The sequence below is a fragment of the Tursiops truncatus genome, chromosome 13 (genome assembly GCF_011762595.2).
Source record: "Tursiops truncatus isolate mTurTru1 chromosome 13, mTurTru1.mat.Y, whole genome shotgun sequence".
Lineage (NCBI taxonomy): Eukaryota > Metazoa > Chordata > Mammalia > Artiodactyla > Delphinidae > Tursiops > Tursiops truncatus.
Genome location: NC_047046.1, coordinates 26,811,155 through 26,836,730, shown reverse-complemented (window position 1 = coordinate 26,836,730; position 25,576 = coordinate 26,811,155). Strand labels below are relative to the sequence as shown.

General features: G+C 59.6%; 3 protein-coding genes and 1 long non-coding RNA gene across 12 annotated transcripts in view; 3 read left to right on the top strand and 1 right to left on the bottom strand.

The window, feature by feature from the left end:
• TXNRD2 (thioredoxin reductase 2) overlaps positions 1 to 10,778 on the top strand; it is a 47,698-nt gene extending 36,920 nt beyond the window's left edge. For 4 of the 7 annotated variants that reach the window (XM_033837482.2, XM_033837488.2, XM_033837487.2 and 1 more), the window contains 7 exons: positions 4,236 to 4,372; positions 6,645 to 6,740; positions 6,977 to 7,069; positions 8,400 to 8,471; positions 8,553 to 8,650; positions 9,497 to 9,715; positions 10,567 to 10,778. In XM_033837482.2, the coding sequence (XP_033693373.2) occupies positions 4,236 to 4,372; positions 6,645 to 6,740; positions 6,977 to 7,069; positions 8,400 to 8,471; positions 8,553 to 8,650; positions 9,497 to 9,620 (620 nt within the window). In that variant the 3' untranslated portion in view covers positions 9,621 to 9,715; positions 10,567 to 10,778. The remainder of the gene's footprint in view (positions 1 to 4,235; positions 4,373 to 6,644; positions 6,741 to 6,976; positions 7,070 to 8,399; positions 8,472 to 8,552; positions 8,651 to 9,496; positions 9,716 to 10,566) is intronic. The other 3 variants (XM_033837485.2, XM_033837483.2, XM_033837484.2) reach the window with 3 other exon arrangements.
• Positions 10,779 to 16,625: 5,847 nt separating this feature from the next.
• On the bottom strand, positions 16,626 to 20,184 carry LOC141276167 (uncharacterized). The gene is made up of 2 exons (XR_012325288.1): positions 20,058 to 20,184; positions 16,626 to 16,961 (listed from the first exon to the last, which is right to left on the bottom strand). It is a non-coding gene; the product is annotated as an uncharacterized lncRNA (long non-coding RNA).
• A 167-nt stretch (positions 20,185 to 20,351) lies between these two features.
• Positions 20,352 to 24,344, top strand: RTL10 (retrotransposon Gag like 10). Of its 2 annotated transcripts, none has more exons than XM_004310483.4 (2): positions 20,352 to 20,492; positions 22,033 to 24,344. In XM_004310483.4, exon 2 carries the CDS (start codon positions 22,258 to 22,260, stop codon positions 23,398 to 23,400), a length of 1,143 nt encoding a protein of 380 aa, XP_004310531.1. In that variant the 5' UTR covers positions 20,352 to 20,492; positions 22,033 to 22,257; the 3' UTR covers positions 23,401 to 24,344. The 2 variants fall into 2 exon arrangements, with proteins under 2 accessions (XP_004310531.1, XP_073646546.1); XM_073790445.1 differs by lacking the exon at positions 20,352 to 20,492 and adding an exon at positions 20,563 to 20,988.
• The window catches only part of GNB1L (G protein subunit beta 1 like), a 44,455-nt gene continuing 39,232 nt past the window's right edge, over positions 20,354 to 25,576 (top strand). The window contains exon 1 of one of the 2 annotated variants that reach the window (XM_073790446.1): positions 20,354 to 20,492. The gene's annotated coding sequence lies outside the window, so the exon portion shown is untranslated. The remainder of the gene's footprint in view (positions 20,493 to 25,576) is intronic. The other variant, XM_033837464.2, reaches the window with a different exon arrangement.

Genomic DNA, 25,576 nt, shown 5'->3' with positions numbered 1-25,576 from the left:
TTGTAGCTTCCTCTTATTTTAAAGAATGGCTAGAGCACCATGACCTCGGAAAAACCAGGAGCTGAAACGGTCCCGGGCCCCTCAGCATCTCCAGCCTCCAGGGAAGGATGAAGGCTCTGGCACATCCATCCCTGGGCCACAGGAGCCCTGCCCAAGTTGGAAGAGCCCACCCAGGTGGCCACTGTTACGGGGCCGAGTGCCTGCCTCGAGACAAGGCAGGGGGAGTCAGCCCCTGAAGCCATCTCCTCTTCCTCAGGCTTTGTCTTAGCAAAAAGCCATTGCCGTTTACCTGTGTCACGTTTGAGCCTCAAACATGGGAAAAGGGAGCTCGTGAGATCTGGCTCAGGACTGGAGGCCAGCTTCCCAGCAGCACCCAACGACCACACTGAAGCCCTTGGGCCCGAGGACACAGCCCCTTGTGTGGCTGTATTCTCTTAGGTGGGGACCCCACAGTGGCCTGGCTGTGCCCCCTGGGAGGGTCGCCCAGGGTGGGTCCCTGCCTCCCGGCACTTTGCTGCCTGTGCACCCTCGCTGCGGTGTCTGACCACAGCCTGTGCTCACCATTCACACTCCTGCCGGCACTGAAATCTTCCGTCGTTACACGATCCCCCTGCTCGTCGGGAAGTGTGCTCCAAGGAGGCATGAAGTTGGAGGGAATGCCCGTCTTCCTGTAACGGGAGGCAAGGGGCACGTGAGAGGACGTGTATCTGGTTGTCTGCGTCCCCGTGTGCTGAGGAGCAAGTAGCCATGACCAGCTCGTGGTTCTCCCAGTGCGACCAGAGGAGGCTGGACTGGCCCAGCCGCATCGAGCGCTCTCGGGCGCAATGCTGCCCTGGGTGTCCTGGGCAGTCGGCGCTGGGAGGGAGGGCCATCCCAGCTTCGAGGCACCGGAGCTCACACAGTCCCCCCGAGGGACTCCGGCCAGCAGGCGAGGGGCAGCTCCAAGGGCAGGGTGTGTGGACATCGCCTCCAAGGAGGAAGCCAGGTGTCTGCTCGTACGTGGAGTTCTAGTGCTCTCGTCATTTGTAATAAGCACGGCAGCGAGTCACGTGGGTTTTAAGGAAGAAACTCTTTCAAGGGAAGAGAATCACGAGGATGCGTATAAATGAATGAAAAGGGCAGTATCGGACATTCTCAAGAGGAGATGCAGCTAATTTAACATGTGGCCAAAAAAACACCGAATTTTACTAGTAGTCAAAGAAGCGCAAATTCAATCCTCACAGTCCCCCCTCCACAGCCCTGCAAATGAGCAGAGCCCACTACCACTGAGGAGGGGGCAGCCCTGCCTGCGCCCCGAAGCCCCCCTGAGGGTGCCATCCTCATCCTGGGGGCCCACCAACCCTGTGCAGGGCGAGGAGCAGGCAGCCCACGTGCCGGACAGGGCAGTGTGTGACCGTGACATGCAGGGTGACCGGGACGGGCCTCCACCAATCGTGGGAGGAGCACTACCTGCACACAAGGTGCGAGGGAGGCAGTTGGAGGACGACGTGACTGTTGCCATGTAAGCCCAGCCTGGGCCTGAGCTGGCGCCCGAGCGACCAGCCACTGGGTAGCCCCCCGGACCCCACACCCGTTCTCCATCTTCCTCTGGGGCTCTGGGCCTGAGCTGAAAGGGAGGGCATGACCCCCTGCTCTGAGCATGAGGGGGCAGCGCGGCAGAGGGCGTGGGCCTGTCCCTCCCTGTGTGACCCCTGTCGAGGGCTTGCCCACCCCAGGCCTCACCCGCAAGGCCCAGCTTCCAAGCCCTGAGGTACCCGCGGCTGCCCCTGGGGCTTCGCCTGCTCCAGCCCCTCCTTTCCTTCACTCTTCATTCTGGAAGCGTCAGTGGAGTGCCTGCTGCATGCGGCCTGTTCTTCACTGTACTGCCCCCCACCCCCCATGAACCATCCATTTATTCTTTTTACCAGTGGCTTGGCTCACACATCGCACATACTTTCCAAGTTCATGTATGCAGAACGTCCTAAAAAATCCTGGCTTCAAAATGGACTGCAGAGGCCACCTAACTCCAGCATATGTTACCGTCTCCTGTTACTACTTTCAAATTTATCTTTATTTCTTTCGGGATCTGGGATATGGTTTGCTGGCATCTGCAAGGTGTGTAGTTACCATGGTTACCACAGGCGCAGGAGGAAGCACTCTTGACCTCCTGTGACCAGCCAGGCAGAGGTGCAAGGGAGAGCCTGGGACAGCATGGCCGGCGTCAGAGCAGCTGGTCCAAGTGCTGCCGGCTTTGCCCTCGGACTCTCCAGCCCCAGCCCAGAGTGTCACCGGGAGGCGCAGGGCCCGGGGGCCTGGGGAGGAACCTGAGGACTGAGCTATGAGCCCCTGCATAAGGGACTGTCGCCCACTAAGCCCATGCCCTCCAGTCCTGCCTGTGGGGCCAGCTCCCTCCTCTCTGGGAGCACAGTCCAGTCCCCTCCCAGGTGCCCATTGGGTCCCCAGGCACCTTGGCAGGATGCTGGGCAGGCGGCAGGTCCCACTCTGCACTCATGGGTCTCCATCAGGACCATAGGGCCAGTACTGGTGCCGTCAGAAGGTGGGGCCCTCCTGGCCTTGCACTGCCCGTGTCCAATCTGACGGCGAAGGGCGCCAGCCCTCAGCCCCCGATTCCTGGGGCCGAGCCGAATGCAGAGGCCGGAGCCATCCGCTCAAGAAGCAGGCTTAGCTGAGCCTGTGTTTTGACTTCCCGCCAGGAGAGCAGCTGGAGACTTAAGGCTCCCCTCCCCGGGCTCCACCAGCCACCACCCGACCTCTGGGGCCTGAGCCATGGAAGCTGTGGGAACTGTGCCTTTGAAGCCATGCGTCCTGCCGTCAGGATCCCCCAGCCACGGTGACGGGGGCCACTCGCTGCCCCCCTGGGGTCGGGCAGGAAGAGTGGCCCTTGCCGCCCTGGCTCGACGAGGCCACATCATCTGAACTGGGAGAGAAAGGGTGGTGAGGCAGCTCAGCTGTGACGGGGCCCAGGCTGTGAGCACACGGAGCCGGCAGTGCCTGGCACTTCCCCTTCTGGCCTCTCGCCCAAGAGCAGGGTTCGTGCGCTGACTGCCTGCAGGGATGGGTGGGTGTGCAGTGCAGGCCCTGGAGGTCTCGGAGCTGGGGCTGCCCGGGGAGTGGGGGGGTGAGGTTGTGCGCACTGTCTGCCTCCTTTGGGTCAACTCGTGCGCCACGGGTGCTGGGGGAACGGCCGCTGCCAGATGTGGGGACACGAGGCCACAGCCTGGTGGCAGAGAGAGGTAAACCCACGTGGAGCACCGTCCTGCCTCGCACAAGCTGCAGGAGGGGTGTCATGGTGGGGGCGGAGGCCAGCCTGGGGGACCACGTGAGGACTCTGAGACACCCCTGCCGGGAAATGCACACAGGGGATGGGGCCCCAGTGTCTGTGAGGCCTGGGTCCTGTTTCCGACTTCCCCTTGGGCTGATGCTTTCAGAGGCTGCAAGGTCCTGTCGGGCTGAGCCTGCGGCCATGCTGATCCTTCCTGTCCATCACTCCACCATGTGGCCTGGGGTACCTGGCCCCGCGGAGTCCGGCCCCTTCCGCGGGGAGGGGCTTAGGGATCACAGTCTGGGGCTGGGGGCACATCGCCCTTGGTTGCTGCTGCTTCTACACCGTTTCTGTGGTCAGAGCCAGGAGCCTTGTATTTTTAAAAAATCATGAATTTCCAATTCAAAGTTGACGTTACGGAGTTTGAACCATCCTCTTTGAGTGACACGTAGGACCTGTTAGTATCTTCACTTGTGGGGACGTGACCCTCGGAGGTACAGTTCCAATGTGGGTTCGCAGGGTCTCCCGAGTTGTCTTTCCACGTGTTCTGTTACAATAGGCCCCTTTGTTTTAGGTTGTTTACAGGTTATAGGGATTTTTTTCCACGTTTAATTTTACTTTTTGAATATGTATACGTATAAACTGTGTATATGATTTAAAGAAACAAAATTGTATCATAGGATGTGTTTAGGAGGGTCTTGTTGCTGACTCTCCATCCACCCCATTTCCTCCCCATTCCTGCTCCGTCCTTTCATTGAGTCTCTATGCAGGTGTTTGTGTGTGCACATGTATACACACGTGTGTGTGTACGTACATACATGTGTGAGCGCGTGTTTGAGGCCCTTGGCGCTGTTGGTGCTTGATGTCTTACCAATTCTAAGTGGACATTCTGAGAAGGGTTTTAAATAAAACAAGGAATCTCGGTCAGAACCACTAATGAAAACCTCCCAGCCTTGCTCTTTGTGTCCTTCAGGCCGAGTTCCAGAAACCAGAGGTCTGAATTTGGAGAAGGCTGGTGTGCGTACCAACCCCAACACTCAGAAGATCCTGGTTGATGCCCAGGAAGCCACCTCCGTTCCCCACATCTATGCCATCGGAGACGTGGCGGAGGTACGGCCTGCGCCACTGCCTGCCCCCACCCCGTCCCCCGACCCTGTACCCCTGCCTTGTGGCTCACACGGGCTCTGCGCTGAGCCCCAGGAGGACTTGGCATCACCCCCGCCTCCATGCTCCTCCTCTCTGTGGACGGGTGGGCGGACAAGGGGGCACCGTCCACAGATCCTGCCGTGAAGCTCCTCACGGGTCAGCTCTGAGGGATGGTGTCTGTTTGCACACCATGGAGTGGCCTCGACCTCCTGGCCTCGGTTTACCTCTGATCTTGGGCAGTCCGGACCCCCATGAGCCCGGCTTGGGAGGCATCTGTCAGTGGCCCCCCCTTAAGGGCCCAGAAACACCGGGGGCTGCTCAGCTATGAGCCCTGGCGCCTCAGGATCGGTCGGCCTGTCCTGCACACGTGCATCGCGTCCCGAGGAGGGCAGCCAGGGCAGGGTCCCAATCATAGGCTGGGCCCCCAGACCTAGCAGGCCTCTCCACGGTGCCGCCACAAAGCGCCACGAACTGGGTGGTCAGAACAGCAGAATTTGTTCCTTCCTGTTCTGGAGGCCCAAAACCCGAGGTCAAGGCATCAGGGCTGTGCTCCCTCCTCTGGGGAGGACCCTCCTCACCAGGTCCAGCTTCTGAGGCCCCGGGTATCTTCACAAGCATCTCCTCTGGGGCCTGCCTGTCCCTGGATTTAGGGCCACCTGAATCCAGGCTGACTTCATGTCAATCCTCACTTTAATTATCCCTGCGAAGACCCCAACTTCCCAGGAGGGCACAGTCTGAGGTACTGGGGGGATATGAGTTTGGGGGTGCTGTGAAACCCACCGTGGTGTTAGTTTATGTTTATTCTTCACACATTGAGCACCAGGCATTTTTCTGGGTTCTGGGGTCACTGCAGGAACAGACAGAAGTCCCAGCCCTCGTGGAGGTGATGTTCTGTCACAGTCACAGATGACAAGCAAAAGAGCTATTTCAGGTGTCAGGAGATGCTCAGTGTGGGGGTCAGAAAGGCGGCAGTCGTCATCGATGCTGTGGGACCGCCCCTCCCTCAGCCTCCCCAGCCTCTGCTGCAGCTTGTGATAGGTGGGGGGCTTCCAGAGAGCCTGGCACACACGTGGAGATGGGGCAGGGGGCGCGGGGAGGCCATGCACGGCTGGGCCTCCCTTTGTTCCTGAAGGGCCAGCCTGCTCATCTGGAGACAGTCTGTCCTGCACTACAGCCTGGCCCCGGTGTCCCCATTGTACCAGAGGGGCCGCCCCCGCCGTGGCCAGCGCTCAGATGGGAGCCAGTTGGCTGCCGCTTGAGCCTCAAGCCCCCCATGAACCCAGGCTCATGAGATGCTGTGTCGGAAACAGCCCCCTGTGTCGCGACCACGGGGACAGCCCGCTGGGTGCGTCAGAGCTCCAGCCGCTCCCCCCGCTGGGTCATCTGGCCACCTAGTCGACCCATTGGTGTGGACGAGGCTTCATGCTTGCTCACTGCCCTGGGGACCTGGCTGCTTAGCTGGGCAGTGCTGTGTCTTAAAACACTCAGCCTGCTCCCTCAGAAAGGTCACTCTGAGCAGCAAGAAGCGTTAACCCCCAGGGGTCTGGCGAGGGGAAGCCGTGCTTCAGGGAGACCTCGTGTGCCATGTGGGCTGTGTCCCCGTTAGTCAGTTAGTCAGGCCGGTGGAATGCACGGGCTGCCTACACAGCTTTATCGCTGCCGATCTCCATTCATTTCTGGAATGTCAAACAACATCTGCATTTCCTGCTGCTGCAGGGGTGATTGGCAGCCAGCCCCAGGCTGATGCGTGTGGGGACACGGGGGCTGTGCCACCCCCTGCTCCCCGGCAGGACACACCCTGGGGCAGAGGCCTCCATGAAACGGCGTCCGATCTGGGCTCGGTAATGGGCTTGACGTGCCAGACAAGCTGCGTGTCGGAGCCCACTGCTGCTCCCAGGGCCCGTCTTAGCCCGAATCCGTTAGTGCGAATGGGTAAATGGTGGTTGGGTCCCTTTTGAGCTTTGTTGTGGGGGCAGCTCTGCAAAGGCACTGACGTGAAGAAGGGGTCCTGAGAGAAGTCACAAGTGGGTACGGGCGGCGTGGCCAGGCTTGTTAGCGGCTCACCCCCTTTTCCAGGGAAGGGGCCGTGACCACAGCTGTCTCCCCCCTGAGCAGGACAGAGGGGAGCATGCGGGGACAAGTAGAGGCAAAATGCGTCTGGGGGAGACGCCCCACTGGGAAGGTGGTACCCCCACTGAGGGTCAAGCTGAAGTAACCCCGTGCTCCCACCTCCCAGGGACGGCCAGAGCTGACGCCCACGGCTATCATGGCCGGGAGGCTCTTAGCCCAGCGGCTCTGCAGTCGGTCCTCAGACCTGATGGACTATGACAACGTGAGTGCCCCTCCTCTTCAGACGCCACTTCCAGCCTGTGGGAGCTGCAGCTCGTTCTGGGGGTGCACGTGTGTCTGTGCATGCGCGCATGTGCGTGTGCGTGTGCACCTGTGTGTGAGGTGCAGCCCGGGAACAAGAGAGGGGGTTGCCTGTCCAGGGACTAGCCTGCAACTACCGCTCTCGGTGTACCCCAGTGGGGTCTTCGCTCTGGTGCCTAATCCCGGCCCACCCTCCAGGTCCCCACGACGGTCTTCACACCGCTGGAGTATGGCTGTGTGGGGCTGTCAGAGGAGGAGGCCGTGGCTCGCCATGGAGAGGAGCGTGTGGAGGTGAGTCAGGGCCCCAGGGAGGGGGCTGCCAGGACACAGGCCTGTGTGGCCCTCCACCCCATCATGGCTGCCCCCCACAGAGGCCTGCGGCAAGCGGGAGTGTTGGCGTCCTGCTTCCTGGGGCCTGCAGCTTAGCAGGGCGGGGCGTGGGGCCCGGAACGATGGCTGTGATGGGCTGGCGGTGCTGGCGGGCAGCCCCGGGAATGACGGGGCCTTTGGGCTGCGGCCCACCTCAGGGGGGTGCGTGTCTGCCTTGACCTGAAAGGCTCCTCCTGCCCTCCGACCTCTGCTCGCCTCCACCCCTGCCCTTCTGCCCCCGCCTGGCCCTGTGCCTCCTCCACGAGTCTGGTCCTCGTGGGCCTCTGTCAGCCCAGACCCAGGCACCCACCCCGGAGGGAGGGGTTTCTCTGGGGTCTGCCTGGTGGGCTGTGGGTGCTGTGGCAGCTTGCAGCCGGGCTGGGAGAAACCGGACCCACGTGGCCACCAGAGCGGCCGGGGGCCCTTTGGGAATGAGCGCCCCGGGCTCCAGTGCCTGCCCTGCATCCCTGCGCCCTGGTTCCCTCCATCAACGGCACTTTATTTGCTATTTTTGTTCGATTCATCACAAGTGCCCTGGGACATGTGTCCGTGGCGTTCCGTGATGTTGTTTTATGTTTCACAATGTTGAATGGCCAAATGCCCTTTGTTTGTTTTCTTTTCAATTCTGTCTTCGTTAGAACAATATTCTCTGAAGCTGCATTAATTAATAATGGCTGTGCAGCACATGTGAGGGCTCTGCTCATTTTTTACTCGGCCGCAGCCCCGAATGCGCTATCGGCCCTTCTCAGGCGCTGAAAGCCTTTGTCCAGCAGCTCCGGTGGGGGCCGCGCCCGCCCCGCCTGCTGGCTCGAGTGAGGGCCCGGCAAGAACCGAGGTGCCCGAGGGAGGCCAGACGGGCGGCCGGGCCCCCCTTCCACTGCCTGCGGTTGCCCCGTCCGTTCTCTGCAGCGTCCACCTGGGCTGTGCTCCTGGGCGGTGCCCGTGCCTGCACTGAGCCTCGGGCTCTGGGGCAAGTCAGAGGGTGGCCAGTCTGGCACCCGTTCCGCTGCTGTAGTTCTTGGGGGTCTTGGGCCTGGTGGGAGAGCGTCTGTCTGCAGGCTGCCGTGCCGGGAGGAGAGGGGTGCCTCCGAGGCCAGCCGAGCCTTGTCCTTGCCCCAGACCACAACCTGCAGGCTGAGCGGGCAGTTCCGGCCCACCCCCCACTGTGCCCACAGCCTGTCGAGCTGTAAAATGCCCCCGGGGCTTAGTTTGCTGCAGCCACTGACCCAGGAATCCGTGTCTTGTCACCCAGGTTTATCACGCGTATTATAAACCACTGGAGTTCGTGGTGCCTGAACGGGATGCGTCCCAGTGTTACATAAAGGTGAGCATCCCCGTGGGCCTGGCCGGGATGAGAGAGAGCCCCCACGGCCGCGCACGCCCCTGCTGACCGTGTGCCTTTCAGATGGTGTGTCTGCGGGAGCCCCCACAGCTGGTGCTGGGCCTGCACTTCCTTGGCCCCAATGCTGGCGAAGTTACTCAAGGATTTGCTCTGGGGATCAAGTAAGTCCACAGGAATGTGGGCCGTTACGTGACACTCAGGCTGGGGTCCCCCGAAAGTCAGCGGCACCGCTGTTGGAAGTCTGCCACATCAGGGTCACTCATGGTCATGTTTTCAGAGAGTGTCTGCCCAATGGGACGGGTCCGGTCGGTCACCTGAGAGGTGGCCATGTCCATCTCTGGCCGGGCCAACCGGGGGGAACAGGCTCATGTCCCCAGCCAGGCCTGAGGGGCACAGTAGGTCTTCTCTGCTCAGAATGAGGGTTGGGGGCTGAGTGCCCAGTCAGTCAGGAGCAGGGCCTCGGCATCAAGTGTGCTGGGAGGGCCTCCCGGGGGGTACGTGTCCTGTGGGGCTGGTCCCAGCTGCAGGCTGTGCATGGCGGGGCCCCGGGGCCCATGCTGTGGAAGCTCTGGTGGGGGTGGGTTTCTGGGTATGAAGAGGCCAGGCAGCTGGTGAGGGGCTGTCAGAGGCAGGAGGGCTGGGGTGAAGCAGAGGGAGGGGGCTGAACTCAGAGAGGAGGGCGAGTGGGCCTGTGCCTGGTGGGCTGGGGGCAGCAGGAGGCCAGGCCAGGCAGGTGGGAGGTGGGCCCCAAGGTGGGGCTGCCTGGCTGCTGCAGGCTCGGGGTGTTTGCTCCAAGGGAGGTGGGGCGGGGCCAGCATAGGTGTTGGCAGGTGTTCCTGGCTGCCAGCTGGAGAAGACAGGAGGGGGGCCAGGGCTGGGGGATGGTGAGGAGACCGTGACCTCCCAACTCTCCCCCGTGTGCTACCACCTGAGGATGGAGGCGGGGGGACTGGAACACGCCTCCCTGCACTGACTCGTCCCCCGAATCCCCTGTCCCCGGCGTGCAGGTGTGGGGCCTCCTACCAGCAGGTGATGCGGACGGTGGGCATCCACCCAACCTGTGCCGAGGAGGTGGCCAAGCTGCGCATCTCCAAGCGCTCGGGCCTGGACCCCACCGTGACCGGCTGCTGAGGCTAAGCGGCCATCCCTAGACCCAGGGTGCTCAGCATGACTTCTGCCCCCACGGCCAGGCTCAGCAGAGGCTCAGAGCCAGGTACGCATGCCAGGTAGGTCCTATGTTTAAGGGGAGTAGGGTGCCACTGTGAATTGCTCTCCAGGTGCAGGAGAAGCTGCACCTGCCGAGAGGGCCCCACCCCCCACAGGGCACTCCAGACCCCAGCCGGGTTGCTGCTGCTCCTCATGTACAGGCGGTGTCTGGGGGCCGGGGTCACCCCGTAGCGCCTGTCCTGGGGGCGGGGGGGTTGGGGACTCAGGGTGTGGAATGCTCAGTGGGCCTCCCTACCACCTGCCCCGCTCAGAACAGCCCAGCTCCTTTCTCTATTGCCCAGAAGGTGGAGACGCAGGCTCGTGCTCAGAGCCACCCGCAGTCTGGTTCTGTTAGACTTTGCAAAGCCGGGCTGAGTGGGCTGCCAGAAGCCCCGGGGTGTGATGTTTGTCCTGAGACTCATCTAGGAGGAAATAAGCAAGTCCCTGCCTGACCCCAGCCAAGGGGATACCTGTGGTTGGGGCCTTTCCACCTGTCAGCCTGAGAGGGGCAACCCGTGGCCGTCGGCTCCTCCTGGGTTGGGGTCCCGAGGGCCCCGGGGGACTGTGGACAGAGCAGTGGGCACCCACGGGATGCCCACAGGTGGGCGTGAGGGGCCAAGCCACGGCAGAGGATCAGTGGGCCAGGCCCAGAGCCTCTCCTGGGGCACCCAGGGCACTGGCTCCTCCACACCTCCTGGACAGGGCTGCCTCTGATGAGCTTTATCATTTCAGGGTGTTTCTAACAGTTATGCACGACCTGGTGGGGCAGGGCCACCCCTTGGCTGGTTTCTTCTCTGTCCCCCGAGAGTCCCTGTGTGCGGGCGGGTGTGGGGACGTGGGGCCACCCCATGCTGACCCCCATCCTCGGCAGGCAGGATGCTGGAGGCCGAGCCCAGGTGAGCCTCGCCCCTGCCCAGTGCATCTGGACCAACGCCGAGCACCCTGCAGGGATGGCCCAGGCCTGCATCTCGCACCCCCGCCCATGCCAGATGATGACGACTTGCTCAGAAACCCCCCGCGGGCTGCCCACGTCTGAGTTCACTGGCGTTTCCAGGGCACAAATAAAGAGGGTGTTTTCCAGAAGTGTGCCCTGCCCATGATGTCCCCGACGCACCCGGGGTGGCCGCCCATCCGTCACCATAGGGAATCCCTTCCGAGTCATACTGTGCTGGGGTCAGCGTGCGGGGGCTCCCCATCACCCCGCCCCGGAGGACCCTGCCTTTCCTCCTGGAGCAGAGCCTCCTGGGAACGCAGGCTGTGTTCCAGAGCCACCTGCCAGTGTCATGGCCGGTGACAGGAGTGGGATGGTGCTGAGGCCCTGTCCCCCGAATGTTCCGCTTTCCCGGGCCCCATCCAGCTTGTCGGCTGGGCTCAGGCTAATCCCGCACATGGAGGCTGACGGGGAGGGAGGCCCCCAGCACCTGTCAGTCACCGCAGAGAGGTGGCGCTGACAGTGACGGGCAGGGCCCGGTATTGTACTGGGGCTTTAGCGGCGGTTAATCTCGTGTCTTCCCAAAGAAAACATCACTTAGTCTGCCGCCCGGGAGCCCTGGGTGGGACCCTGCTTGTCAGCGAACAAAGGAATGTCTTTGCGCCTTAATGGGCCTGCGGGAACTCAGACGCCGCTCGCGTGAAGCGTGTGCAGCGGCCCTCAGACGCCCCATTGAGACGCCAAGTGCCGGGAGGGGCCAGGCCTCTTGACAAATGCAGCGCGATCAGCCGTGTCCCATTTAACGCCCGGCTGGTGGCCCCACGAGGAGGTTCCCTCTGCGCTGGGCATGGCCTCCCAGCCTTGGAGGCAGGGGGCGGGCTTTGCGGGGTCAGCTGACCGGGATGGAAGGGGGGCCCTGGACACTGGGATGGCCGCATGGGGCCAAAAGGGACCTGACGCGGCCTCACGGCTTACTGTGATGCCGGGTGATGCAGTCGGGCTGGGAGCCCCACGTACCTGACAGGCGGCCGCCCCATGTCAGTGCCCCTGCAGCCCCTTTCCCAGGGCAGCCTCGATCCAGCTGTGCCTGCGACATCCTCTGGCCAGTTCACGCAGCCTGTGTGGCCACCGAAGGGAGAACAAAGCCCCCACGGTGCTCGGGAGAGCCCTGGGGCGCCGCCAGTGTGGAGGCCCCTCCCCCACGCGGGGCTCACCCCCTCCCCGTCCCAGGCAGGGGCCTGGCCCTGTTCCCAAACATCAGGAGCCACAAAGGGCCCGGCCATGTCCCCCATCCCCCTGCCCTGGGGGCTCCAGTGGGGTGGTGTGTGCAGACCCAGGCTTCCCTCGCTGACCCCCAGTCCCCTGCCCTGCACTTGGGGAGGCACCTGCTGTACTCTTGGGTCTCAGGCCGGAGCTGGGCACAGGGCATTCTGTCCTGCTTGTGTGTCCCTCGGGCTTGCCTGGCTCCAGGTTCGCTCACTGCGTGGCCTGAGACCCCTCCCTGGGCAAAGCCCGGCTCCAATCCCTCCTCCCAGGGAGCATAGGGAGGGGCCAGAACCCCACAGGCCAGGTGCTCTCCACCTGGGCCCAGGGCCGCCTCCTGCACCTTGGCATGTTTTTATGGTGCAATGAAAATATGACTTTAATTCCTCAGATTGTTCTGTGTAACCTACAATGACCCCGCGATGTCCTGCACTCATCTGTGGCTGCGAGTTGTGCAGTGACGTGGGGGAGCTGCCGCTGGGGCCAGCCCACCCCTCCCCTGCCTCTCCCTCCGTTGGGAAGCCCTCTGCCGCCACCCCAGTCCTCTCCCAGCCCCCTGAGGTGCTGTCCCCGAGGTCCTGGGCCCCCAGGGAGACGGATACACAGGGGAGGGTGACCAGTCCTCAAGGGCTGGGCTGAGGGCTACACACCCTCCGCAGGCCGTGGGTGCCCCCCAGCATCCCACAGCCGTGTGGTGACCCCCAGTGTTGCTGGGTGGGTAGCAGGGAACACCCACCCCACACATGCCTCAGCCATAGTTTCACGCGGCGGCAGGCCTGGCTGAGTAGGTGACCGCCAGGTCCAGCCAGGGGTCCTCCAGGCGGAGTTGCCCTGTGAGAAACAGCCATTGTCAGGTGGTGCCCATAGGTTGGGGCATCTGTCCTGTGGCCACAAGCCAGGCAACAGCTCAGAGACGTGGCTGGTGTCCTGGCCTGAAGCAGGCCCTCACCCACCACTCACTGCCTGACGCTGAGCTTCCAGGAGCTGCCGCGGTGCAGGTGGCCCAGGGCCCTGCAAGAGGGACGCCGTGAGTAGGCTGGGCAGTGCGCTTGTCCAGAGGCCCAGGGCCACCAGGCTGAATGACTGAGCCCTGTGGACCCTGTTCAGGCTCTGGGCGCCCGGCCCACCCCAGTCAGGGCACCGCCCACAGTGAGGCCTCAGTGCCCCACACTCACATCACTCACGGAAGCATCTGGTTCTTACGAGTCCACCATGAGAGGCTCCTCCGTGCTGGCCAGGTCTGGGCCAGGCCACCAAGAGCCCCAGGCTGCCCCCACTCATCCCTGAGCCCCTCTGGGAGCCCAGGGCCCCTGGCTTCCCTCACCTGAGCCATGGCCTCTTCCTGCCCAGCTTGACCAAGCCTGCCCTGACCTCCACTGCCCACCTCCTTTCTGGTCAGCGCCCACCGGTCCTGCTCGGTCCACCCTTGGGTCCTAGTCCGGGTGCACGTGGGGGGACGCTGTGGGCCAGTCACTGCCAGAAACAGGTTGGGAGATGCCCCCACACACCCCCGGGGCAAACAAGCCCAGCAGGGTGCCTGGGCCCGAGGTGGCCACATCACAAACAGCCCCATGAGTGTCCCCTGCCCTGTCTCTGCTGTAGTGCCAAGGTCCCACAGCACATCCCTCTGCTGGCCCAGTCCTGTCGGGAAGCATCTTTGGTGGAAGTGATGCCTGATCCCGATGGCCACAGATGGCATCCCCTTGGGCGGGTGCCATGGTGCCTGGGGACAGTAGCTGGGTTGTCCGCCCCGAGTAGCCAGGGTCCGGCAGGAGACCCGCTCCTGCTGACACATCGGATCTTTTGGGCAACACTGGGAGGGAGAAGACTTTTATAGATGCTGCTTCTTGGTCTGCAGGAGCTCGGCCTCAGGACAGGTGGGCTGTGGCCTTCAGACCTGGGTCTGACGTCTGTGGGGGGAAGCACAGCCTAGTCTGCCCCGAGGCAGACTCCTGCTCTCCCCGTTTGCTCTCCCCAGGCCCACTCCTCCCCGTTGGCCGGCCCTCCCTGCGGCCCAGCTCCTGGAGATCTCTCGGGTTTCTGGGCCTGCCCCGAGGGCTCTGGGAACCCTGCACGTCCTGGGCCCCAGCCAAGCACCTGTGCCTTCCCAGGGCCAGCAGAGCATCTTAGAGCTGAGCCCGCCTAATCCCAGCCAAACGTGGCTTATGGTGCTCGGGTGTCCCTAATCCTGAAACCCAAGCCCGGGTCCCAGCAGCCATACCAGCACCGTCCAAGTGGGCAGCAGGAGGACCACCTCCCTCTGCGTGCCTGTTGTTTGGAGCTGACCCCCACTGGGGACAGGGCACCCGCAGGGTGAACACCCAATCCTGACGAACGTAGGTGAGCTCAGGAACCACCGAGCCCTCACTGCCTGGCTGGTCCTGCTCCAGCCTTGCCCCCGGGCTGCCCAGCGGCGACAGCAGAAGCAAACAGGAGAGGCAGGCCTGGCTAAAGCCTTGAGACTCTGGCCTCTAGGGTTTCATGGGACAGTGATGCAGCCTGCAGTTCCATGAAATTAAGTTTGTTGGGGTTTTATTTTCTTAATAAATTTGGGATCTTTATGGCATAAATCTGATGATCAAGTAACACCAAAAGCTTGGGAATAAAGTAGAACCATGAGCAACAGGCACTGTGGCCTTGTTACGTAGCAGCTGGGGGTCAGGAGCCTGCAGGGCCCAGCTCCCTGCCTGGCCGCCAGCCACTGACCCGGCCAGGGCTCCAGGCACTGGGCATGGCCCCCCACAGGCCCCCTTTTCATAATTAGGTTATCGAGGCATGCAGCCCATGATGGCAAGAATGGCTAGTGGCCCCTGATGGTCTTAGTATCTTTGAAGAATTTTCATACCCATAAGTTCCCCCAAAGCAGATGTAAGTGGCTCCTGAGCTACCAGGGTCAAGATGTGGGACAGAACAGGAGGCAATCGAAGCAACATCTGGACGTGTCTTCTTTGGGCCCCCACCTGACAAGTGAGAAGACTGATGCCCAGACCCCCAGGTGCCCCGTGGGGCATGAAGGTGCAGCCAGGCCCCTGCCTGTGGGAGAGGGTGGATGGGAGGCGAGCCCTCTGCGGCCTCAAAGGCGCATTGTCCTGCCCCGGTGGCTGGAACTGGGCCGGGTGATTATAATAATAACGTCCTGACGCTCAGCAAGCGGTTGGGTTTCCATAGCTCAGGGAGTATCTGGTTTTCAAAGGGGAGACATTGTACAAGTGGAGTGTTGTTCACATCAGCCGTTCTCTGCAGGTCAGAGGCCCGCCCGGCGCCTGCCTCCTCCCAGAGGTGCATGCCTGGGCACACCGGGCGAGGAACTGCACCGGGAGGCCCTCCCCACCTGCCCTACAGGGCTGCGAGGACCAGGTCCTGCTGCGGGGAGGCAGAGAGTGGGATCACTTCCCCCACGGCACTCGCCTGGCCCTTAAGCCTTTGCCAGGCTGTGCCTCCAACCTTCTGCCTGGCCAGCCCCCCTCCTTGGTTATGATTCAGTGCAAGGCTCTCCCTCCAGGAAGCCTTCCTGGAATGGTGTTTCTCTCTTGCCCTGAAGGAGCCTCCCTTCCTCGTGTCTCTGTCCCCAGCATGGTGCCTGGTGTGTAGTAGGTGCTTGAGGCACAGCTGTTGATGAACCTGGGTGTGAAGCCTTTACGTTGTGTTTTCCATCCTGACAGGTCCGAGGAGCCTGCTTTGCAAGGTCTGAGCTCCACACACCGTGTGTCCGTGGAAAGGGGTGCAGCTCAGAGCTGACCTGACTTCCTGCAGCTTTCCTCCTCCAGCTCTCATGTGCCAGGGCCACACAGGGGAGCAGGAGGCCAGGTCTGCTCCAAGTGTTCCACTAGGTGCTGTGTGTCTTAATACAGGCAGGCATAGCTGGATTGGTGCTATTGGAGACAGATGTACAGGGGGCAGAGGGGCTGGTCTGGGTGGTGTCTGAGCAGCTTGTATAAAGCTAACTTTTTTGCAAATAAAAGTGATCAACTCCACACAAAATAGAAAAGATACTGTCTGAAGGCACTGAAGATCAACCAAAAGCAATAAAAATCTAGAGGGAATCCAGCCACTGGAAAAAGAAATGTACTGAGTGAGATTTGCGTGTATATGCTTTTCCCCTGAGGGCCCTCCCTAGGGCAGGGCACCAGTGACCAGAATGGGAATAGGAAGCTGTAGTCCTGTTGGCTTGAGGTGCCAGAGAACAGCTGGGGTCAGCCAGAGCATCTGGAAATGAGGGAGAAAATCCCTGAAAACCTGCATGTAAACTCCCGTCAGATCCTTGGTTGATGACTGAACTGCTCGTGTGGGAGCGAGACTCAAGGAGGAGAGAGCAGAGATTTCAGTGATCATCCACTGCAGGGGGACAGAGAGTTTGGATCTCAAGTCCCACCAAGTCACAGGGGCTGTGCAAGCACTGTGGGCTTTCCCCTGAAACTACAGCAAGTCCATACCTTGCGAGAAAAAATTAGGTTCCAAGACTAATGGGTTTGTGTAGGACTAAAGGCAAAACTGCAACAGATCCACCCTCACAAAAATAAAACAATGCCTCCAAAAGTTCAAAGTGGAAGGCCTGATGAAACAAAGGCCAACACACTTCAGAAGATAACAGACTCCAAAGGCTCCACAAAATGCCATCAGTGTCCAGAACGCAACTAAAAATGACTAGATGTGTGAGGAACGTGGAAATGTGATTCCTAGCCAGGAGGAGAAAGCAGTTCCTAGAAACCAGCCCCAAGATGATCCAGATGTTGGAATTAAATTTTTTAAAAATAAATTTATTTATTTTTGGCTGCATTGGGTCTTTGTTGCTGTGCGCGGGTTTTCTCTAATTGCAGAGCAGGGGCTACTCTTTGTTGCGGTGTGCGGGCTTCTTATTGAGGTGGCTTCTCTTGTTGTGGAACATGGGCTCTAGGCATGTGGGCTTCAGTAGTTGTGGCATGCGGGCTCAGTGATTGTGGCTCACAGGCTCTAGAGTGCAGGCTCCGTAGCTGTGGAGCACGGGCTTAGTTGCATCGCAGCATGTGGGATCTTCCCAGACCAGGGCTTGAACCTGTGTCTGCTGCATTGGCAAGCGGATTCCAGGGAAGTCCCTGGAATTAAATATTAAAACAGCTTTTATAAATATAGGTAAGTCCTCAAGGGAAAAATTGGCCATAATGAATGACCACAGAGAATTTTAGCAGAGAAACGGAAATGGTCAAAGAGAACCAAATAGAAATTCTAAAACTGAAAAGTATAACAATAAATGAAAATGTAACTTGATGGACTTTAACGGATTTTAAGAACAGTTTGGAGATGGCAAAAGAAAGGGTCAATGATCTTGAAGACAAATAAATAAGAATTGTCCAATCAAAAGAATAGAGAGTAACAATAGAGGTAATATGGATCTGAGAGACCACAGTAGAAAGTCTAGGGACTTCCCTGGTGGTCCAGCAGGTAAGACTCCGAGCTACCAGTGCAGGGGTCCAGATTCGATCCCTGGTCAGGGAACTAGATCCCACGTGCCACAACTAAGCGCCTGCATGCCGCAACTAAAAGATCCTGCACGCCGCAACGCACATCCTGCATGCAGCAACAAAGATCCCACGTGCTGCAACTAAGACCCAGCACAGCCAAATAAATAAATAATTATTTTTTTAAAAAAGAAATAAAGTTTAATATAATCGTGCTTCGGAGGGAGAAAAGAGAGAGAATGGGGCATAAAAAAAATTTGAAGAAATGATGACCTGAAATTTCATTAATTTTGGGTCAACTTATAGATCCAAGAATCCCAACAAATCTCAAGCAGTATAAACATAAAAACAAACAGCCAGGCAGGCAGGCATATCACAGTCAAGCTCTTGAAAATCAAAGACAAAGAGGAAACTGTGAGAACAGTTGGAGGAATAAGGACACGTTACATGTGTCTGACTGCACATCGAAAAAATGAAGGTGAGAAGAAATGGAATGAAATCTACATTCAGAAAGAAAGCCAACCCAGAAATATTATTCAAAAATGAGGGAGAAATGAAGACACTTAGGTGACAGCTAGAGTGATTGCTTGCACTACAAGAACTAAGGTAGGAGTGACCAGAGCAAATTTGAACAAAGAAATGGCAGGAATGGTTCTGGGTTCTGCTGTCCACCAGCTGGCTCTAGGGACGGGCCCTGAGGAAGGTCCAGGGGCAAGCAGCACAGGCAGGCTTAACAGGCTGGCAGTCCTCAGGCAGCTGGCGTCACCTCTTGGGCTGCGTGTCCCTGTTTCCTTACTGCCCTAGCTCTGGGGAGCCACAGACCTGACACCAACCCTGAACACTTCAGAGCCTGACGACTGCCTCTGGGCCTCCCAGTTCAAACACACATCCAGGTCCAATAAGCACATGAAAAGATGCTCAACATCACTAGTCACTAGGGGAATGCAAATCAAAACCAAAAGGTACCACATCACGCCCATTAAGATGGCCATTATTTTAAAAAAAAAAAAAAAGAAAGAAAAAGAAGAAAAGAACACCTGTTAGTGAAGATGTGGAGAAATTGGAACCCTTGTGCATTGCTGGCGGGAATGAAAACTCATGCAACCACTGTAGAAAATTTGGCAGTTCCTCAAAAAGTTAAACATAGCATTACCATATGACCCAGCAATTCCACTCCTAGGTACATACCCAAAACAATTGAAAGCAGGGACTCAAACAGATATTTGTATACCCACATTCACAGCAGCATCAGTCACAACAGCCAAAAGATGGGAGGAACCCAAGTGTCCACCAACAGATGAATGGATAGACAAAATGTTGTATATATGTAGAAAAGAATATTATTGTCTTAAAAAGGAACAATAAGTCTGATAGGTGCCACACCATGGATTAACCTTTAAAACATTCTTCTAAGTGAAATGGCAAATAATATGTGATTCCAACTATACGAGGTACCTAGAATAGGCAAATTAATATAGACAAAGTAGAATAGAGGTTACTGGGAGCTTGGGAAAGGGGTGGTGAGGAGAAGTGTTTAATGGGGACAGAGTTTCTGTTTGGGGTAATGAAAAAGTTCTGGAGATGATGGTGGTGAAGTTTGCATAATAATATGAATATACTTAGTGCCACTGAATGTAGACTTAAAAATGGTTAAAATAAATTTTATGTATATTTTACAATTTAAAAAATATATATACATAGAAGATGGTCTGAATAACAAAATAAAGTTTTGGACCCAAAAAGGTATTTTCTGATGGTGTGGCCCAGTTGGGTGGGTGTGGTTGGGTGTTTTGCACAAGTCTGCTGCCCACTCTCCGCTGACTGCCCTGAGTTGGCCTTAGCTGCCAAACTGTCGGGAACTCTGTCGGGAACTCCCCTTCTCCTTTGAAGCAGGAAGTTTAAATTATCAGGTCAATTAGGAAAGACACAACCGAAAAATACAAGTTTCATTCACACTTCCAGGAGGCGTTTCCTGGCTGGGTGCCACCTCTATTATTTTTGGCGAGGCTGCTGAAAGCCCCACAAACCCTGAGAAGGTACAGTGTAATCTTTGATTCTGTTTCAAGGATCAAAGCAAGTGAGTTTGGCTGTAAATGCAGATAACATTTCAGAGATGGTTTCATGAAAGAAGTCGCTAGACCAGGGCAGAAAGGGAGCTGGTGTTACATCACTTCCAGTGACCTCGGCCGCCTTGGCCCTGGCAACCTGTCCCCACCTGGGGGCCCCGGGGCACGAGGTGCTAGAGGTCTCGCACGTAGGGCAACAGCGCTCCCCCGCACCGGCGCCTCCTGTGCCGGGGCGCTGGCTGGGCAGCCGCTCAGGGTCCAGCCTTGAGGGGTGAGTTGAGCCAGCCCGCCCACGGCGAGGGAACCGGGCTCCTCAGGGGACGGTCCTCGGGGCCAGCCCCGCCCCGTCGCTCCTGGGCGCACGTACGCGCCCGGCCCCTGCTGGTCTCCAGCTACGGGTACTCTCCGGGCACTCCGTCCAGGAAACGCTGCAGCCCCTCTGTGCCAACCCTCCCAGGTGCCCTCGGCCCCCAACATCCCTCCTGACGCTCAGCACTCAGTGCAGTTGTCGCCCCGTCTGTCCCTGAGTCCCAGCTAGAGCCAGGTGGACGCCACGATCCCGCCGCACCGAGCCGTTCCTCAGCGCAGCGCGCCGCGGGCGCCTGCGCACGCGACCCCGCCCGCCCTCCGGACCCGGCCCTTCCTGCGCCTGCGCACGCGGCCCCACCTGCTCTCGTGGCACTCCGCGCGGCGTCCGGCTGAGCGCCCTCCCATCAACCCTCGCGTCCTGCTGCCCCGCTGGCAGGGCCCGGAAGCGCCTGCGCGACCGAGGCTTCACGACGCAGGGCGCAGGCGCAGCGCGGCTGGGAGGCCAGCGAGGGGCGTTCCGGGAGCCGGCGCGGGGACGTAGGGGTCGGCCGCGCGCACGCAGGGGGCGTGGCCGCACGACAAGGCGGTGCTGGGGCTCGCGCTGCTCGCGGCTGGGGTCGCGGGCTGCGCCCGGCGGGTTAGTGTGTTGGGGTCCGCGCCCTTCCGTCCCTTCCCGACCCCGGTCCGCGCCGGCCCTGGCCTCGCCTCGCGGCGGCCGGTCTCGTCCGTTTTGTAGGTGCGCTCGGACTCGCTGTCGAGGGAACCGGACCGTCGTGGCGCCGCGTGGCCGCAGGTAGGTGGGCTTCGTGCGGCGGCGCCTGAACCGGGCGCGCGCTGTCCTGTCCCGGGGAAGGGCCGGTCCCTCGGCGCCGGGCAGGCTGGGGACCTCGCTCCCCGAATTAGTGAGAGCCAGGCGGGGCGGGGTCCCGGGCGCGCACGGCAGCGGCTGCCTCCCCTCACAGGGGGCAGGAGCGGGAGTGGTTCGTGGTCACCGTTTTTTCAGCGCTCGGTGAGAAACTGGACCGGACGGCATTTACCTGCTGTCTTCGGTCTCTGCCTCCCTAGCGTGTTTTTAGTGTTAGGATGGGACGGGCTTTCGGGTGGAAGACCCCCACCTCCCGCCTCGCCACCAGCGTTGGGGGTTGGGGAGGCAGGTGCTGGGGCCCCTGGCGGCTCCGAATGCTGCAGGCCGCCCTGGGAGGTCCTGGGCGGAAAGACCAACAGGCCGTGCCCCCTGGAGGAGCTCCCGCAGATGGGGGTAGGTAAACACGTGGGAAGCCGCCCCGAAGGTGAGTGCAGACTGGCGCCCCTAGGTGGGAGCCGGTTGAGCAGTGGGGGGCGGGGTGTGTGTGTGTGTGGAGGGCTTGTTGGGGAAATCGCGCCAGGAGGGGTGAAGCAGAGAGCGCTCTGTGCAGGCCGGGAGTGGACCTCGTGTTGCAGGCAGACTGGGGAGGTGGCTACCCTCAGGCTGGACTGCGGGAGGACTCCTTGCATCCGACGGGAACTGCACCTCCTTTTTTGTTTTGCGTTTCTTTGGGCTGCTCAGGAGTGATGATGGTCACTGTTTTCCAGGCCCTTTGCAGGGACCACCTTGGGGTGGGGAGAGTAGACAGAGCAAGTGGAATTTAACTCGGGTTCGGATTCTGGGCTGTTGACAGGGAGGGGAATGCAGGGAGGATATGTTTGGGGTGGGGGTGGCTGCACTGTGAGTAGCGACATGAGTCTAGGAGACACAGGACGGGTGTGGGGGTGGGGGGAAAGCTGGAAGGCACACAGGTAGTGCTTGCCATGCTTCTGGGGCTGTGATGTAAAAAGATCTTATGACACATTCTGCACCTGACAGTACAGTGCTTGGGCGGCTGGGAGATGGTTCACAGGACTGTGAAGCGTAGCTTGTAAATGGCGTGGTGATGTGTGGTGGGGTCAGCTGCCTCTGCCACTAACTGGTTGGTGTGTGTGGCCACAGACGAGTGACTTTACTCACCACCGTGCCTCGGGGTCAGCCTCATCAGGGGTCATTGTTGGCCATGACTAGAGCCGTCAGTGAAGGTTGTTATTGTCACTCCTGAAATTCTTTGACAGCCATCCAGGCCATCCAAGGAAGCCCAGGGGGATCTGATCTGGCCCCCTGATCTGGCCTCCTGGGATTGACATCACCGCCATCACATCTTGCCCTTGAAACATCCCAGGTGGCATGTACCTGCTTTCTGGGACCTCCCAGGCAGGCCTCTGGGCCCCCTTGCATGGAGAGCTCCTGGTGGGGGCCCAGGGTCGGCTGCCCAGTGGTGGTGGTTGGGCCTAGTTCCCACTCTTCCCACCTTGTTTTTGGACAGATTGCCTCGGATGGTGGCCTGCGTCTGACAGTCCCATCAGCTCTTCTCAGCTCTTCTGAGGCCGCAGTGGTCAGCTCCCCGCTCAGCACTTGCCTGGAGCACCCCTTCGCAACCGTCTGTCCCGTTGTGTCTGCGCGCCGCTTCTGCCCACCCTCTGGGCGCCGTCCCTCCCTCCTCTCTCTCTTCTTTCTCTAGTTGACGTGACAGCTCCCGTCTGCTCCCAGCATGCCTCGTGGCCGGCGCCAGGGCCCTCGCAATCCCATCCGGGCGGCAGCCAACTACGCCAATGCACACCCCTGGCAGGAGAACGGGGCCACTCCTGGGGTTGCGTACACCCCCCTAGTGGATCCCTGGATTGAGCGGCCCTGCTGTGGGGACCCTGTGTGTGTGCGCACGACCATGGAGCAGAAGAGGTCAGCGAGTGGTGCTGTGGGCTGTAAGCCCGCGGAGAGGGGCCCCCCGGCAATGCGCATGGGCCCGCGGCCCCTCAGGGTGGACTTCCACTGGGTGCCCGGCTCAGACCCAGGCACCTTCGATGGCTCCCCTTGGCTGCTGGACCGTTTTCTGGCCCAGCTGGGCGATTACATGTCCTTCCGCTTTGAGCACTACCGGGACAACCTCAGCCGCGTCTGCGAGATCCTCGGGCGCCTGACGGGCCGAGCCCGGGCATGGGCAGCCCCCTACCTCGATGGGGACCTGCCCCTGCCTGACAACTATGAGCTTTTTTGCCAGGATCTTGAGGAAGTTATTCAAAACCCAAACAACTTTGCTGAGTACCACGCTGCAGGGCCCTGTTCTTTGCCTCTGGCCTCGAGCCAGCCACCAGTGGCCCCACAGCTGCCTGTAGTGAGACAGTACTTAGCTAGGTTCTCAGAGGCCTTGGCCCTCAACATGGGCACTCCCCCCAGGTCTGTCCCCGCTGCTCTGGCCACCCCCACTGTTTCTAGTTCCAATTCCACATCTAGAAATGCTCTATCTGAGCAGCTGCTAGCCATGGAGAGCAGCTCTGGGCCTGTGGAACCTTCTGCCTTGTCCAACTCTGCAGGCAGTGCTGGTCCTGGTCCCGTGGGGCCATCTTCTTCCCAGCCAGGGGAGGCGGCCCCCAAACCTGTCCTTGCAGTTGCAGAATCTGCTGAACCCCCTGCCCAGAAACCAGGTCCCACTAACCCAGGGGGTCCAGGACCCCAGAAAACAAAGGAGGAGGTTTCTGAGACAGAGGCAGGCCAGGAGGCATCCTTAGGTACCCCAGAGGGGGCAGTGGACACCCCAGCCACCCTAGGAGAGCCACCATTCTGTCCCACGCACCAACCCACAGCACTGGATTCCGAACACGGCCTGGGCAGGTATGGCAGTGCCCCCTTGTCATGAAGTGGTCTGCGTGACCAGGGAACCCCACGGCCCCCCTGTCAGGACAGTGGGGTATTGCCAGCTAACTCTAGATGGGGTGCACCAGGTAGTGCCCTGTCCACTTGCCCCATTGCTGGGCAGGAGATGGACTTGTTTGGCGTCTGCCATGTCTGAGCACAAACAGCTCCCCTTAAACTCCCACCCCAGGGCACAGCAGGACAGTGGCCTCTGCCCTGTGCCCCTCATTCTCCAACTCAGTGGCCCAGAGGCTGCCTCCCACTGGGCTCTTGGCTGCATCCCAACACCTTGTTGGGAAGCGCCTTCTCACTTGGCCTGTTCCCGCTAGTTGGAAAGAATTGCGTAGACCAGTCCCCATCAAGTTTGTACAGTCCTTGTAACTAGTTCCCCCCAAACCCACCCCCTTCAGTGCTGGCTGGGACTGGACTGGGTCCGCTGTGCCAGCCCTTTTGGATCTAACTCCTGTGGTGTCTGCTTTGACTCCTGCCCCAGTCTCTGCTCCCTGTGTCCCCTATCCTCTGGACTGGAAGTTAAGGAAGGGTGCATGGAGAAAGCAGCTGCTTTCATTATTCAGTATAAGTGGGAGGGTGTCTTGGCAGAGAAGGGTGCTTCCCTATGTACGGGCTTACCAGCAGCCCTGGCCCACTGGGACAGCTTTAATGCAGGAGGGTGGAGTGGGGGCCTCCTTGCCAGTCTCAGCTCCCTTTCAGGCATTTGCCTGCAGTGTTAGCATCTAGTCTTGTTTTGGCCCGCGCTGCCCTCCCCTCTGCTCTTCAGCATCCTGCCTCCACGCCCACTCGTGCACTTGGCTGCTTCAGCACTCAACGCCCAGCGCTGTAATGACTTGTGCCTCTGGATGGACTGTGAGTCCCTAGGGCAGGGCTCCATCAGTCAACCTCGTGTCCCTGCTACACAGTCGGTGCTATTAAACATGGGTTGGATCCATGGCTGAGTGAGTCCTTGTCCATCTGGGAGCAGAGTCTGGGCCCAGCCGTGAGCACCCGGTCAGCGTTGCAGGTGTGGTTCATGGCAGGGACTTGGATCCTTGCAGGGTCTGGCTGAATGGGTGGGAGTGGGAGGCTTGGTGGGAGGGGTGTGGCCTTGAGAACTATCTTCCAGGCCAGCGGTGAAGTGAGCAGGCAGCAGGCCAGGGCTGTGAGTCCCCAGGGCCGAGGGTGGAGTGAAGGAGTACCTGCTCTGCACAGGGAGGGTTTTCTAGTAACAGAGCTGACTGGGAGGCTTCTCCAGCCCAGGTCAGCACAGGACAGGCACAGTGCATCTGCTCCGAGGGACAGATAGGCAAACATTTCAGGCCCCTGTGGGTCCTATAATTGGGAAAACAAAACACCTTCCTGGAGAATAGGAAAGAAAAAGAAGTGGAAATATAACTGCAATCAGAAAGTCATTTTAGGAAGGAAAGTAATAAGCAAATGGTAAATTTTAAGTAAAATAGACATTGTTGGGATTACTTCATTAGTAATTTGCTTGAAAATGTTCTGGGTTCAGGTGGTTTTATTTCTGAGTTATTTTACGGCACAGACACCTCATAAGTAAAACAGCTGCGAGTCTTAGAAGTAGGTGGGAAGCTGATGTAGCCCCAAAGTGAAACAAGCAAGTTGATAAGAAATCAGTGTGCACCCTTGGTTCTGATCCAGTGGAGGAATTTGGATGTTCCAGCCCAGCCTGGTCACACTGCTGCCCCCATGCTATTGCTCAGGCCCGGGCCCTCCTCCTGCAGGCTGTCCTGGTCAGCTGTGGCCTGGCCCACGTATGGGTCTGATGTCGTTGGCAACATTGGGGCCCCAGAGCTGCCCTCTGGGGCGGGTGGCCCAGTCAGCAGCCTTCTGCACAGGCTGCCTCTCCCGTCTCCACTTAGTGGACCTGGAGTGAGTTCCCTCAGCCCAAGATTTCCATCTTCCGTTTTGACCCCCGGTCTCACTGGGGGCCTTTTCCCCCTCGGGCCCCAGACGGCTCCTGCAGGCTCAGGTTATGGTCCAGCATACCTCTCATGAGGGTCATCTGCAACGGCAGGCCCGGGGGCTTTGGGGAGAGACTGGACAGATGACCTGCGGAAAATGGGTTCTGTTGGTGTGCCCTGGCCATGAAGAAAAGGACGGGAGGGCAGGCCTCAGTTGTGAGGGCAAGGTCACCCATTCCTGGGGTCGGGAGAGGGTGGGAG

Bases quoted from the DNA above. Each gene is read 5' to 3' on its own strand.
- RTL10 (XM_004310483.4), top strand. From the start codon at position 22,258: ATGCCTCGTGGCCGGCGCCAGGGCCCTCGCAATCCCATCCGGGCGGCA.